The following is a 15,743-nucleotide window of genomic DNA, read 5'->3' on the forward strand; positions in this document are numbered from 1 at the left end:
TACTGTGATAACTGCCTCAAAATATCCTGCTTTGCATATCTGCACTCCACATGATCACTCTGTATATAAAGCAGTAAGCCCTGCCTCACCCAACCTCCTTACCCAGGTTTATTTTTCCTCAGGGGACCTACCTCCACATAACATTAAACATTTGTTTGCCTCCATTGACTAGAATGGAAGTTCTATGAGGGAAGGGACTTTGTTTTGCATTAAGAGGCACTCAAATATTTGTTAAACAAATTTTCTATAGGATTCTCTATAACAGGTTTTTGTAAATAAAGTTTTACTGGAACTCAGTCATATTCATTTACATATCATCTATGGCTGTTTTCACGCTATAATGGCAGAGCTGAGGAGTTACAACAGGATTGACATAGCCTGCAAAGTCTCAAATATTTGCTATCTGGTCCTTTACAAAAAAAGCTTGCTGACCACCAATAGCACTCATTTGGCCCTCATTTCTCAAGCTAGATTGGAAGCACCTAGGCACAAAAGTTAGGACTTAATACTTCTTGTACATAGAACAGAGTAGATGCTTAAAAACAGCTATCACTATACAAACCCAGATTTGCTACCTCCAACATAAATTATTTTTGCACAGTTAAATCCAAAGTTAGTTTTCTATCCTCAACGCAGTTCTAGCAAGGCCACAACCAAAAGTGTTCAATAATTTGGGAGACAGGGAGAAGAGATACTATGCTAAGTAGCAGCAAACTTTCTCATTCAAACTTAAAATCGTGTAATCTTTAAAATGTGAATGCAACATAACAACTGGCAAACTCTTCCCTGATATAGTTCAGACAAACGATTTTGAGATAAAGCACAGTTATTTTCTCAATGTCAAAATCATTCTAAGATGTATAATTTCTTTTTATGTCAGGCACATTATGGGTACTCAACCATCACTGAATGGATCATTCTCCCATAAATAATTATTGTGGTCATCAATTTGGCAAATTACCCCTGCCTGTAAAGGGGCATCAAGATTTATAGCTCTTTGCCAATGCCAAAATATGCTCAGCATTGCACAATTCTTTTAAAAACTACAGCCTTTATTGTCACTCTCATTGGTTCCAAGGAACTGAAGAGTAAGTGGTAATTCTTGGCATGATTTCAGCCCTCTGTTTACCCCAGGTACAAAAGTGAACAAATAGGATTTTTTCATATTATTGAATGAGATGTCATTTGAAAACATTATAGTCCATGAACTAAGAAGAGAGAAGAGAAAGGGCTAGCTAGGAACCTTACTAAATTATCTTTGCTAAGCTATTCTGAATAACAATATACACAGTGATATACAATCATTTGATAAAACTATTGTTTATTTAGAAAAAATGTTACACTGGTAGAATTTAGATTAAAAAATTTTTCTTTTAAAAATGTCACTGTGAAATTTTTCCACATGAAAGTTCAGCAATACAAAGCTCCTATAGCTGTAGAGTTAAAACACAATTTACTTTTGATTCCACCCCTGTAGATTTGTCTAACATAATTACAAGAAAAAACGGCAAGGGACAAGTGAGTGCTGGTACCTTTTTCTTTTTTAAACAGGTTTTAACGTTGTACACATACTATATAAAATGATTCCTAAGCATTTCATTAGACACTGCTCCCACTTAGATTTAGTGAGTAATATTAAAAACAGGCCAAATAATAAATTAAAACTGAGTTTTAAAATGAAGTAAATTCAAAATGGTTCAATAATTGTTTATTTTCAGTTTCAAACAATAAAAAGGAAGCATTTCAGAGTAAAATAAAATAAAAAACTAAACCCAAGCATATTTAGTTAACCTAAAGTGAAATTCTGTACAAATGTAACCTTATTTGCTTGTTGGAAATTGTATGCAGCACATTGTGCTAAAAATATGGAATAGTGAACACTTTCAGCCATTTACTGAAAATAAACATGTAGAAACTAAGCAACAAGTTAAATACAGTAATGCACAACTCAACAATTTTAAGTTCTTGGCATGAAGCAATAAAACAGATGACTAAATAATTTAAGGAGATGCAAATGGGCCCTCTTCATTCATAATCTTGGCAATCTACTCAGGAAAATAAATTTCTGGTCACAGCTGAATAATTTCATTCCAATCTCACCTGAAAGAAACAAAGTAATTATATTGATAGGAAGGAAGGAAGGAAGGAAGGAAGGAAGGAAGGAAGGAAGGAAGGAAGGAAGGAAGGAAGGAAGGGAAAGAGGGAGAGGGGAAAGAGGGAAGGATGTAAAGAGGAAGGGAGAGAGTGAGAAAAGGAGGATGAGAGGAGGGAAGGAGAGGAGGAAGTAAAAAGGAAGGGAGGAGGGAAGGATGGAAGGAAGGAGAGGAAAGGAGGGAGGAAGGAGGGAAGAAAGAAGAGGGACGAAGAGGAGGAGGTAAAAAGAAAGGAAGGAAGGAAGGAGGGAGGGAGGGAGAGAGAAGGAGGGAGAAAGCAGGAAAGAAGGGACGATGGAAGGGAGGAAGGAAGGACAAAGCGAAGGAGGGAAGGATGGAAGGAGGGCGATAGGGAGAAAAGGAGGGAGGGAGGAGGGAAGAAAGAAGAGGGAAAGATAGGAGGAGGTAAAAGAGAGGGAGAGAGGGAGGGAGAATGAGGAAGAAAGGAAAAGAGGAAGGAAGGAAGGAAGGAAGGAAGGAAGGAAGGAAGGAAGGAAGGAAGGAAGGAAGGAAAGAAGGAAGGAAAGAAGGAAGGAAAGGAGAGAGAGGGAGGGAGGGCGGGAAGGAAGGAGGGTTTAATAAAGAAAAATAGTTCTGTCAATAACAAAGGCTTGAATTAAGTCCCCAGATAAGGATGAAATGTCTGTGTATTTCTCATTGCCCACTCTCAGAAACCATTAAAGATAGGCACACTGTGATGACTTAAAAAAAAAAAAAAAGCTGAACATTTTTGTCTGCGAGAGAGGGAGGGGTGGGGCGAGGGGAGGAAGAAATAATGAAATAGAAACAGGTAAAACATTCCACAGGGGCAAGCAATAGCTTGTCAAAAGTAAACAGAACACAGCAATGAAAAGAAACCAATTTTACATGATCAACAAAAAAGAGAAAAATGACATCACATTTTTTACAAGGACATGATTTTAATAGTGACTTATATTAAGATGCAACGTCTGCTAAATTATAAAAATTGCTTTAAAAATATATTGACTTAATTATACTCATTTACTTTCCTTTATGTATTGACAATTTTTCAAATACTGCATATTGAAATAAATTCAAAACATGATTAATACAACATGTGGCAAATAACTTCTTATCTGCCTAACATTGTTCTCATTCAATTTTTAAACTAATGCTTAACGCATTAAACTTTATTGATGAAAATACTACATTCACATTTCATAAAACCAGAGCTAGAAGAGCCTTAGAAAATAATCACACTTGCATGAAATGCTAACAAATAATTTACATAATCATTTCTATACAACATTCTGTTCACACCATGTATAATCCTGACATTATCAATTTAATTGTGGATACACTAATGTTGAACTTACAATTTTAATACTTAAAAATCATTGTTCCTGTCCATCACTGGTGAATGGATAAACAAAATGTGGTATACATTCATACAATGGAATATTATTTAGTTATAAAAAGAAATGAAGTTATGATACATGCTACAACATGGATGAACCTTGAAAACATGATGCTATGTGAAAGAAGCCAGACATAACAGGCCACGTATTGCATGATTTCATTTCTATGAAATGTCCAAAACAGGCAAATCTATAGAGACAGAAAGTACATTAAATCATTGCCAGGGCCTGAGGGAAGGGGAGAATTGGGAGTGACTGCTAACAGGCGTGGGGTTTCTTTGGGGTGATGGAATCAGTGGTGATGATTATACAACATAGTGAATATACTAAAAACCACTTTAAAATGGCAAGTTTTGTTATGTGAATTTCATCTCAATTTTTTAAATGGCAAAAAAAAGTCAATGTTCCAATGAAGAGTATCATGATATCAGTATGGCCATAATTAGAATAAGAAATGGGTTCTCAATCATGAAGATGTCACAATAGGAGTATTACTGGACAAGGGAAATTCTGATGACATATTTAAGGGCACATTGAAGGATAAAACTGTTATTGCTGTTCAAACATGTAAAGATGATCTTTCCCAGGAACTGAAATTAAAATTTTTACAAGAAGCCAAAATCCTCAAGCAATATAATCATCCCAAAATTGTCAAACTTATAGGAGTTCGCACACAATTACAGCCTATCTACATCATTAAAGAACTGGTTCCAGGAGGTGATTTCCTCTCCTTTCTGAGAAAGAAGGATGAACTAAAACAGTTAGTGAAATTTTCATTAGATGCTGCTTCTGGATGACGAATCTCGAGTAAAAACTGTATGCACAGGGACCTTGCTGCAAGACACTGCCTGGAGGTGAAAATAATGTTCTGAAAATCAATGACTTTGGAATGTCTCGTCAAGAGGATGGTGGTTTATATTCATCTTCTGACTTAAAGCAGATTCCCATTAAATGGACAGCACCAGAAGCTCTGAATTATGGGAGATATCGTTCTGAGAGTGACGCATGGAGCTTTGGCATCCTCCTCTGGGAGACCTTCAGTTTAGGGGTCTGTCCACACCCTGGAATGACAAATCAGCAAGCACAAGAGCAAGTGGAAAGAAGATACTGGATGTCAGTCTCTCAGTAGTGTCCAGAGTGTATTTATAAAATAGTGCTGAGGTGTTGAGATTACAACTTGAAAACCGCCCCAAGTTCAGTGAACTTCAGAAAGAAAACTGCCATCAAGAAGAAAGTCACATAGTGATGAAACAGTGCCAAACTCAGCCTTCAGGACTCTATCCTCCAGCAGAGTAATATTTTCTTCTCATTAACAATGAGTTTATGCCATATTACCTGGAATATTCTCTAAAGATTTTTTTTTTAATTAACTCTTTTTTAAAAATATGGGCTGCTTTTAACCACTACATGTAAGAATGCAAGGGATCACACAGATCTATCTTTTTCAGACCTAGGACAGTTGATGTTTCTCAAAGGGTTTCTACTTCAGGCTCAGTTCAGAGTTGGCTGCCCTCCATCCTAGACACCTCTACTCTACTGGTGCTACAAATTTCATTGGTAATACCATCTTTGCAGGACACATTCCAACAAAAAGTGTCCCTCTATTCTGCTAAGACAAAATTACCTTTATAAACATCACTTTCTATTGGGAATTATCTGCACATCCAGGGTTTTATTCCTCTTTTTTCTTGCCAGAAATAAGACCTGCTGTATTACATTGTCATTTGCCTATTTTCCACCATGCCATACTCCTACTCATGTATCAGAAAACTGCATGAAATGACCTCATGAAAGAGCATCCACTTAGGGCAGAGGCAGCTGATTTTAAATGATGGTATTTTATAGAGAGCTGTGACAGCAAGAAGCAATTTTGAAAAGTAGGGTGGTCTGGAGAAAAAAAGACTGGTGATCAAAGTAAAGAAAGGCAAATATAAATTCAGCCTAATTATCAGAGGTATGCTTTTATAAACTCTCTCTCTCTCTCCCCCCAAATAGAAACTCATATATGAAGTTGACAGCTAAAAAGGCAAATGAACATTTATGAGGAAGAAAGAAGTTATAGGAGAAAGACATAGGGACAGCCATCCTAATTCCACTTTACTCCTTCATTTACCCCTATACTGCTACCTAGGAATTCTTAACATAGCAAACACACTTCCTGGGATGTTTCATGTAGATAAAATGTAACTCAGAGTTAAAACTGGGATTGTGTTGACCTGAATCTTAGCATACCTAGTGGTGCCTCTCAGGATTAATGTGTCTGTAGAGGATAGTCACACTCAAGGGTACATGTAGCATGGGAGCCTTCTGTAAGTGCTCACGACTGTATGTCTAAAAAACAGCACAGCCCCTCAGTGAATATTTGGTCTACCTTAAGTGGAATAAGTGAAATGGAAAATTCCTCCTGTTCTCTCCAACTGTGTGGTGCCCATGAATGCCAGTGCACAGAACTCACACCCAGTACTTTTAAAAGCATAAAGGATGATAACAAAGAGGAAAAACAGTTTGTGCCTATCATTTCAACCAAACAAAACTTTTGTATACATTCATTGATTACTACAGACCCAAATGAAAGCATAATAAACCTGCCCTCAAAAAATATGCTGCAGCACATAAAGCAACTTCTTTTTAAACAGTATACTATAAAACGCTGTAAATAAATGGAACATTCCCTTGAGGGCAAAAAGAAGTCGGTGCTGTGTCTTATCAACCCCAAAGAGATATACTTAATACTTTTATACATAGTTCTCCATGTAAAGTTAATAGTTACCATGTAAAGTTAACAGAGTAACTGAAACATAGCAGGTTATAAATAAAAATACTTGGTTTTTTTATTAGAAGGCAGTTCTTGCCTTCAACAATATTACACTGTAAGTAGACAGGTATGTAACATACTCATATGTAGATAAGAATCAGTGACTAGAACTCTGTAGGCAAGCGCCCAAACACGTAAGCAATGGAAAACCACTGAGAAAGAAACTTAATTGAACACTCCTTACTTCAACACATATTGCCGGCATCTAGGACTACGCCTCAGTATGGCAACACAGTCCCCAAATAAGCAATCTTTGAGCCTTTAGGAAGTCAGTTTCCAAGTATGGACTGAAGAAAAAAGACTCATAACAATAATTACAAAATACATTATTTACAGGGGTTAGTATATGATGGAAACAAAGTAAGCTTGGTGGCAACTGATTGAGCTAAACTATAAAAAGCACCCGTTCTCTTTATAAGGAGGGCAGCACCTAGGCAGGTTTAGCCGATTGCTGCCATGCAGAAATCAGGACACAATATAGCCAGATGTCTCAATTCTTCAACAGAAAGTGAAATTAAAATTTTTGTCAACTCTTTTGATTTTTAAAGGCAACCACTTTTTAAAAATGATAATATTGTTGTGAGGCCCAGAAGGTACATATAACAAGCCACATTATGCCCAAGGGCTGAGTATTTACAACCTTGGGTTTAAAGGATAAAAGAGTTAGGTTACACATACAAGACTTGAGGTAAGAGATGGACCTGTAAAATATATTAGGCCTCATTGGCGTGGAGGATTAGAATAAGAATGTAGTATATTACAAATACAGATGGATAGGATAGAGCTAACTGCTAATGTTCTTTGATATCAAAAATAAAATTTAAGAAGATTGAGCTTCTCAAAGTCTGTGAGCAAGTTTCAGTTTAGCACAGTATCTGGTTCATAAAAGGACTTTCAGTAAGTTAGCTGAACTCAACATTCATGAATTGAGGACCACATGTATCAAATTAAAATTAAGAATCTAAAGGATGGTTTTAAAAAGGAAATTTTAATAGGCAGAAATTTTTTAAAAAATTAGAGGAAAAGATTAAAGGCAAAGCAGCTAGTAGTGTTCAAGGGATTAAATCAAGGAGAGATAAGGAATTTGGACAAAGACTTTAGCAATAACAAGTAACAGAAGATGCAGAGAACAAGCAGAAAGAATTGTACAACTGAAATTATGAAACAGGGAAACAAAAGTCTTTGGAAGGAATTTAATCTGGGTCACATTTACACATTGCATTTTCTTAATTTTAATGCAATCATTTCAATGTTTCTGAAATCAGGGTGGTACTTACAAATCAATGCCATTTCTCTATTCACCCTTCTCACAAAATAGTTCTAGAAACCAATAATGAATCTTATAATTAATGACATCTTTGAATCACAGAAATGTGACATACGCAGCAGCTCTTTTTTTTTTTGTAGAATGTAAAATAAGGAAAAAGCGGAGTAGGGAGCAGCAGATTTGAAGTAACCTAAAGGTAAATGGTGCCAATCCAAAATGATGAGATCTCTAAAGGTAAAGAAAGAACAAGAAGAAGATGTGACCGACCCTAAAACGTATCCAACAGGAGGCAGCCAGAACAGCCAGAAAGTACAGTACGTAACTGTCAACAAGAAATTGAACAGGATGAACATCAAGCTAACTGTATCTTAAAAGGGTATCTGAATTGAGTAGCTCTGCTACAATACCACCAACCTAACATCTAACACCCAGGTCAGTCTTTTCATGCCTTTGGTCCGGAGAGATTCTATAGAGAGAGGTAAAGTACAAATCCATGGCCTGTATGAAGAAGAACTCAAAGGAATCTGTAGCATAACCTTCACATACCAAAGCATAATATTTAGGTACTGAGTGAAGAGAGATAGATAAAATCACAGTGAAAGTTATCAGTGACTATGGTTGGCCCATTCCTACTAAAGATACAAGAGGTAGGTTTTTGGGGGGTTTTCTTTAATAATAGGAAAGCAAGAAGTAAAACAGCAAACTGCCAAACTAGAAAAAAAGTTAAGATGAAGAATTTAAAAAAAAGAAAAAGAAGATTAAGACTTTATAGTTCTCTTAGTGAAGACAGCTAGTTCTTGGGGCAGGGGATGGCTACAATTGAAGAATGGGCAACAATTATTTCTTTTACAATATTTCTATTTTTTTAAAAAAAATCACTAAATTCTAAATGCCCTAATTTTACTATACTCTACTACTTAGATAACAAGCACAGAATAACAAAGCAGAAAAAGCACACCACTACTCAGGAGGTTACGTATTTAGCAACCTCAAATCCCTGCTTTGCAGCCAAAATAACTGTAACGAAATCTATACGGTAAAGCTCATACCCTTATACAGAACAGGCTTTCAGGCATTTCTCTCTTAAATAACTGTGAACAGCCTTGGTTATCTATCTGGTTTCATAAAAGATTAGAAGCAGCAAATAATATTAGGTGGAGGGTATAGACAGCAAGTATACTTTACATCATTTAGAAGTAACAGCCAATATGGAAACCAGAAAATGGACTACACAAAAGAATCAACAACTTCAAATACAGCCATATTGAACCATTAAATATAGAGGGCAAATCTCCTACATACCTCAATAATCCTAAGGCATCACCAAACAAGAACTATTCAGATTATGACCTGAGTGCTCAAAAGTCTATTATTAGGTTCTCAATACTGTCCACTAAGACAGTGGATTACTGTCCACATACAATTTATCTAAGATGTTTAAAACACTTTAAATCTCACATAAGGCATAACTACCTTGAAAACAAAGCTGCGTATTTTAAATTCCAGAACTAAATGCACAGACCATATTTTTTGGCTTTGCAAAAGTTTGGCACTGGTAGAAAAAGAGGCACAAAAACTTAAAACAAAAATATCTGAATAACATATCTGTGTGAAAAGGCCAAAAAAACAGAGAATACTAAAGGGCAAGAAGACCTATGTTTAAGTATTGGCTCTGCCAGCTAGTATCTGTCACCCTCTTCAACTTAACCTCTCAATCTCAGTTTCTTCACCTGTAAAATGCAGATACCACTACCACTTACAAGGCTATAGGCACTTAAAAAAGGTAATTAATTATCCAGACAAGATGGGAATGAGTAGTGAAAAGAAAGCCAGAAATTCTTAAATACATCTTGATGCTTAAAAAAAAAATGCATAGCTAATCAACCAACTTAAAATGAAAACAGCTCAAAAATAACTGTGACTCTTGTTTTGCATCTATACACAAAGACCTAGCCATTATATTTAGGTGGAAAATTCTAGTTGTACCCTGCAAAATGGATCTAGCTTCTTCAACATTATCAGACCTCATTTTATAAAAATTTCTCTTTAAATGAAAAGGAGGTGAGAGAACACTCACCTTGATTGAAAGTCTTCATTATCTGTGCTTGTCCGAGGACTTATGAGTAGATGACAAATTAAGGGAAAACAACTTGAAAAAAAAAAACAAAAACAAAAACAAAAAACAGTGTCTCATCTTTTAGTATAATCCCTCAGCTTGCAGGCCTACTTGGCTGTGACCAGCCTAGAGCCTCAAATTCTACCAGCTCTGTTCGTCCGCATCACCTTGCCCTTCAATTCCCCATACCCCCAGCCCAAGGGACTCTGTGTTCCCTTTCTTCCTCTCAGTGATAACACAGCCAGAGGGACTCTAAATCCCTTCGTGGCGTAAAACAACCTCAGTCACCAAAGAAGTTAAAAAAAATATATCAAGCCTCCCACTTTCACATTTCGTACCTTTGAGAGGGTTAACTGGAGAGACGATTTAAAAGCTAAGATGCTCTTAAGCATTTACACCACATACTACAAGGGTACAATTCGAAACATGACCAGTATCAAAGCTTTCCATTGCACTGATTAAAAGCATCAATAAGATGAAAAGGATATTGTTTCTTCTCTTCCTTTCCTCCTGAACTGTCCCGTTTCTCTTTTTTTTCTATCTTTTCTTTATCATGCCTGGACTCCTATAAGGAATTGTGGAATTAGTTGGGGAAGGGAAAACCAAACATAAAAATCAGGCTCAAAATCCCTTTTCAATCACCCACCAGTCATAAGTTTTTCTTCAAAAACTCATTTAATATGACACTAAAAGCACAAGCAACAACAAAATTGGACTTCATCAAAAGTAAAAACTTTCATGCATCAAAGAACACTAGTGAGAAAGTGAAAAGACAACCTACTGAATAGGAGAAAATATTTGCAAATCATATCCCTTAAGGGTATAGTATCAGACTATATCAAGAATTCTTACAACTGAGCAACAAAAAGACAAAATCCAATTTAAAAAATGGCCAAAGCATCTGAATAGATTTCTCCAAAGAAGATATGCACATGGCCAAAAAGCACATGAAAAGATGCTCAACATCATTAGTCATTAAAGAATGCAAAAATCAAAACCACAATGAAATACCATGTCATACCCACTAGGTTGGTTATAATAAAAAAAAGTAAAATAAACGTAATTTTTTAAAAACAGAAAATAACAAGTGTTGACAAAGATGCAGAGAAATTGGCACCCTCATATATTGCTGGTAGAAACGTAAACTGTGCAGCCACTGTGGAAAAGTTTGGCGGTTCCTCAAAAAGGTAAACATAACATTACCATTTAACTCAGAATTTCTACTCCTGGATATACACCAAGAGAATTTAAAACAGATATTCAAACAAATACTTCATAGCAGCACTATTCACAATAGCCAAAAGGTGGAAAACAACACAAAAGTCCATCAACTGATGAATGGTAAACAAATGTGGTCTACAATGCAATGTTATTTAGCCAAATGAAGTACTGATACACGCTACACCATGGAAGACTCTCAAAAACATTATTCTGAGTGAAAGAAGTCAGACACAAAAGGCCACATTATTATACGATTCCATTTACAGGAAATATCCAAAATTGGTAAATCCACAGAGACAGAAAGCAGATTAGTAGTTGCCAGGGGATAAAGGGAGGGTGAAATGAGGAATGACTGCTTAATGGGTATGGATGTTTTGGAACTAGACAGAGATGATGATTGCACAGTGTAAATATACTAAATGCCACTGAACTGTATACTTTAAAATGGTAAATTTTATGTTATGCGCATTTTACCTCAATTTAAAAAATACTTAACAGGAGCAGCCTCCCTTTTAAAGCATATAGAAATTTTAAATCTATCACCTTATAATTTTCCAAAACTACTTTTAAGAACTATAAACATATGGCATATATTTTGAATCTATACCATAATAATGCTTTGTAAACACTTTACACTTCAGTAATGACTTGCTTACTTTATGACAGATGCATGGGATGTATTTTGAATATCATCCATTAGTATCTAAGAGAATGCATACTATACTTAATTTGAAATTCAATTACAAATTGCAAACATAAGTTTATTAGAAGAAAATATAACAAAAATATTGAAAATCACAGTTAATAAGGACTTTATGACAATGGAGCAATCAGGGAGAATACATCTAACCATATTTTAATCTCATGAATGAAGAGAAACTAAAAGCATTTGTTGGCGAAGGAAAAAGAAAACACAAAAAGAAAGGCTGAAACTCAGTGACCAGAAATAGGTGGGCATGTAATGGAGAGGAAAGGAATTTCAGAGGTAAACTAATTCTACCCTTCCTGTAATTTGGGACTGAACTGGTTGGAATTCCGCAGATAACGTACCCTACCCCCAAACAACAAAAGACTATTTGACTACAAAAAACCTCAATATTTGCTAAATTTTCAAAGTGTTAATTTTCTAAGAAAAGTATACTGTTCCTTTGTTTTCCTAATTTACCTTTTTGCCACCGGAGGAGATTTTATCCATCTTTTCAGATTTAAATGAATCGCCGCCTTTTTCTTTGCCTGATGATTTTGACTTATTTTTTTCCTTGTCTTTCTCATTTGGATAAGGAGACTCACATGGACTTTCACTTTTGTGTTTTGAAACCCCCACTAAAATTATAAAAGAAAATCATGAAAGCATTTTCCAATTCAGTTTGACAATTGCTTCAAAAGTATTAATAAGTCTACATACTTGTTCCATTTTCCTCTTTTCGCCTCTTGGTTAAGTCCGGTGGTACTTCACGATCATTGTTTGAGTGATCCTAGAACCAAGAATTGTGAACTGCATTGATCAAGAGTTTACATTTTTGCTTTAAAGTATTACTTTTTATACAAAAAGCGCACAGCTAAGAAGCACTGAAGAATATTTGTGGTAGTTTCATATACTTGGTAAAATGACATGAAAGACAAGCAGAGCTGGAAGAGATTATTAGGTTGAAGATCCCTATTTCGGTAGAAGATCCAAACACAGTTTAGGGTGAAAATACCAGTTAAAACACTATATTAACAGATTCCGATGCAACAAACTAGTACTTTAAAAAAGGCAACACACATACTACTGTACAGGATAATGAGCTTTCCAAACTAGTTATAAAAAATTACAAACCCTTTTGCGTTCTTTCCTGTCCTTTTCATCTTTTTTCTCTCTTTCTCTGGATCTTTCCCTTGACTTGTCCAAATCTTTCTTGTCCATTTCTCTCTCCTTACTCTTGGACAGTGATGGAGGAGTATGATTAAGGTAGAGCTGTTAAATTAAGGCAATATTACTAAAGATTATTAGTTTTCCAGTATGGGTAACATTTGCTTGATTGTTTATTTAATGAAAGACAATTGGTAGTTAGACTCAAAGTCAAAACTGGTCAGATGTCTGGATTACAAGAGATAAAATGTAAGAACATGGCACAAATTACACAAAGACTTCAATTCTTGGCCTTATAAAAATTATCATTTAAACTCAATCAGTTCACTCCTGCCTCAACTGTAACTCATTCATAAATTCACAAGCTACAGTTCCTTTTATAGCCCTACTGTGAAGACCTATAACCATCATTGCAAGAGTTGATATGTGAAAAATAGTTACTGGACTTTACTGTAAAAAAAAAAACACATACAAACCTCTACACAATCATGCAAATTTTAAATAGTTTTATCATCTATTGATAGGCAATAGATGACAGTGAGCAAAAATATAAAATAAAGCCTAGCTATGACTGACTAATAAATCTTTCTGCCTCAGCATACACCATGCATAGGTTAACCTAAATTATTTTTACAAAGGTGAAGGCTGCATATTCTCTACTTCTGAAAGCACTCCAACTTCTATCAAATAATTACAACTAACTGTGAAATTTGTCTTACTGGTTCTAAATAACTCAGAAAACTAGTCAGCTAAGGATGACATAACAACTCAAAGACTGAAAAATGATGAATCACTGTTCTCCTCTGCTTATTCTTCCTCTATGAAAAGGCCCATGGGCAATAAAACAGCCAAAGATCAAGGACTTGCTAACTCTAAATAATTAAGAGATAACCTTACTTATATAAGTTGTAAATATGAAAATCCATTATAAAAGAAAATATTAAGGAAGTAATCAGATACCTAACCTTACAGTATTTATAACTGGGCTACAAGCTTATGTTTAATTTAAGACACTAAAAGTTTTAGGCAGAATACTGAATATAACTTATTATATAACTATGCAATTCTAGATATACCTTAGGAATGAAAAGAATAGAGAATCAAAAGTCAAATATTTTTACATGAGGAAATCCTTTGGTATTCAAAGGAATACATGAAAAAAGACAACCATCAGTTTGAGAATTAAAGAAACACTTATTTTTTAACACCACCAAATATTTTCAATTCAGCTGGCTCAGAAATACTGCCATAACAGTGCAGAAGCAGATTCTTTAAAATTTCAATGTTTAAAAGTTGATGATCAACTGAAATAGACAAAATGTTCATTAATAACAAAGAGCAAGAGAATGAGAAACAGTCATAAAAGTGCTTGTCCAAAAGGTACTCTTGCTGGGTGTAATGCCCTAAATGACACTTCAAGATTTTCTAATGGTGAGGTGTATTCATATCTTAATACTACTCATGAAACTGTTTAAGACAAAGGAAATATTACTGCAATACTCAAAGAAGATTTCTCTAAGGGAAGTATTGCTTAATTTTCCCAATAAAGGCAAAAAAATAGTTTGTGGTTACAAATAAGCACACGTGTGCACAACCCACCCCCCAAGAATGTTTTTAACTGTGCCTAACTTAAATCCTGTATTGCAAGCAATTAAGAAACCTAGAAATTCTTAGTTTAGAAATGTACTCAATTATATTCCTTCTTTCTATCCTTCTAAGAGAATTGTTCTGACCACAATACTCTTTTCCACTAAAAGAGTCTCTCATTACCTATGGAATAAAATGCATACTCCTTTGCTTAGGTATTCCAAACTCTTCGCAATCTTTGCACAATCATATCCTACTAAGGAGCAACCTAATGCACTCTGTGCTGTGGCTACCACTGCTCCCTAACACCCTATCCTTCCCAATTCTCTTCACCAGAGTGGTTGCTGACTTTTACCTTAATCTCTTAAAATCCTACTTAGCCTTCAAAGACAGTTCAAAAGCCATCAGGCAGTTCGACTGTCCCTCAATTCTGCAACTCACTTTCCAGTGAACTCATATTATTTTATCTTAACCTTTTTTGTGACAGGTATCCCATTAATTTCATATCATTTATTTTTGTCCATAACATAGTTTCCAGTATGGTAAGATAGCTAATGTGCCTTTTCTACTTTTAAACACGTACTAGTGCCTTATACACAGTGAGTACTCAATACATGTAGGCCAAATAAAATTAATGATTTGTTAAATTGATCTGTATGTAGTGTTGTTGAATTTTGTTTTTGATTTGCTTTTATTTTTGACACTGGGCTCATTAGGTTCGAAAAACAATGGTTGATTTTTCAAAATCTGTTTAAGAGAACACTGCTACATTGATCTGATTAAGGCTACAATACATAAAGATGGCCTCACTTGCAGACTTGGGTTTGGTTGTAAATGCTTGTTTTAAGATGGTGAACAGAATTAAAAGTAGCATTCTCTTTTGAGGTGGTTATTGCTGCCCTCCTAAATTACAGAGAAACTAGGTTATAGGAGCATGCTTTTCACATGTTCTTCATCAAATGTAGCTGTTAGGACTGCCAGGTAAAAACACAACTGACCAAAACCGCCAATTAGAAATTGGGAGTGGGCGGTGAACTGACAAAATATTTGGATACTAAGCTAGATTTTTCTCCTTTAACTAATCTTACTTGAAAAGCCAAGTCCATGTATTACATTTTACCATGGATTAGAAGTGATCATAGTAAGTAATTTTACATAAAAAAGGAGGATCCCAGGGCATAACTAAAAGGTTCAACTAAAGCAGGGAACAATTTTTTACGTAAGAGTTACAAGACTACATGAAAAAAGACACATGTCTTTCAAGTCCTCTAAAAAGTAAAAGCTACCCCACGAACAGTGAGTGTACACAGATCATCAATTTCAGAGGTCATTCAAAGTCCAGTAAATTTTTTT

At 35.2% G+C, this 15,743-nt stretch overlaps 1 protein-coding gene and 1 pseudogene across 15 annotated transcripts in view; one reads left to right on the forward strand and one right to left on the reverse strand.

Annotated features, from left to right (window-relative positions):
• Nucleotides 1-1,693: 1,693 nt before the first annotated feature.
• Nucleotides 1,694-15,743, reverse strand: part of THOC2 (THO complex subunit 2) — a 154,867-nt gene continuing 140,817 nt past the window's right edge. For 8 of the 15 annotated variants that reach the window (XM_088795058.1, XM_088795054.1, XM_074324162.2 and 5 more), the window contains 6 exons: nt 12,771-12,908; nt 12,357-12,426; nt 12,117-12,274; nt 10,219-10,295; nt 9,692-9,737; nt 1,694-4,593 (listed from right to left, as the gene is read on the reverse strand). In XM_088795058.1, coding sequence (XP_088651184.1) covers nt 9,710-9,737; nt 10,219-10,295; nt 12,117-12,274; nt 12,357-12,426; nt 12,771-12,908 — 471 coding nt within the window. In that variant the 3' untranslated portion in view covers nt 1,694-4,593; nt 9,692-9,709. Of the gene's footprint in view, nt 4,594-9,690; nt 10,296-12,116; nt 12,275-12,356; nt 12,427-12,770; nt 12,909-15,743 lie in introns of those variants that run through there. The other 7 variants (XM_088795056.1, XM_088795055.1, XM_088795053.1 and 4 more) reach the window with 7 other exon arrangements.
• LOC109438345 (tyrosine-protein kinase Fer-like) lies at nt 3,819-4,775 on the forward strand (annotated as a pseudogene).

Source organism: Rhinolophus sinicus, chromosome 18 (genome assembly GCF_057876585.1).
Source record: "Rhinolophus sinicus isolate RSI-liver-muscle chromosome 18, RSI-T2T, whole genome shotgun sequence".
In the NCBI taxonomy this organism is placed as follows: domain Eukaryota; kingdom Metazoa; phylum Chordata; class Mammalia; order Chiroptera; family Rhinolophidae; genus Rhinolophus; species Rhinolophus sinicus.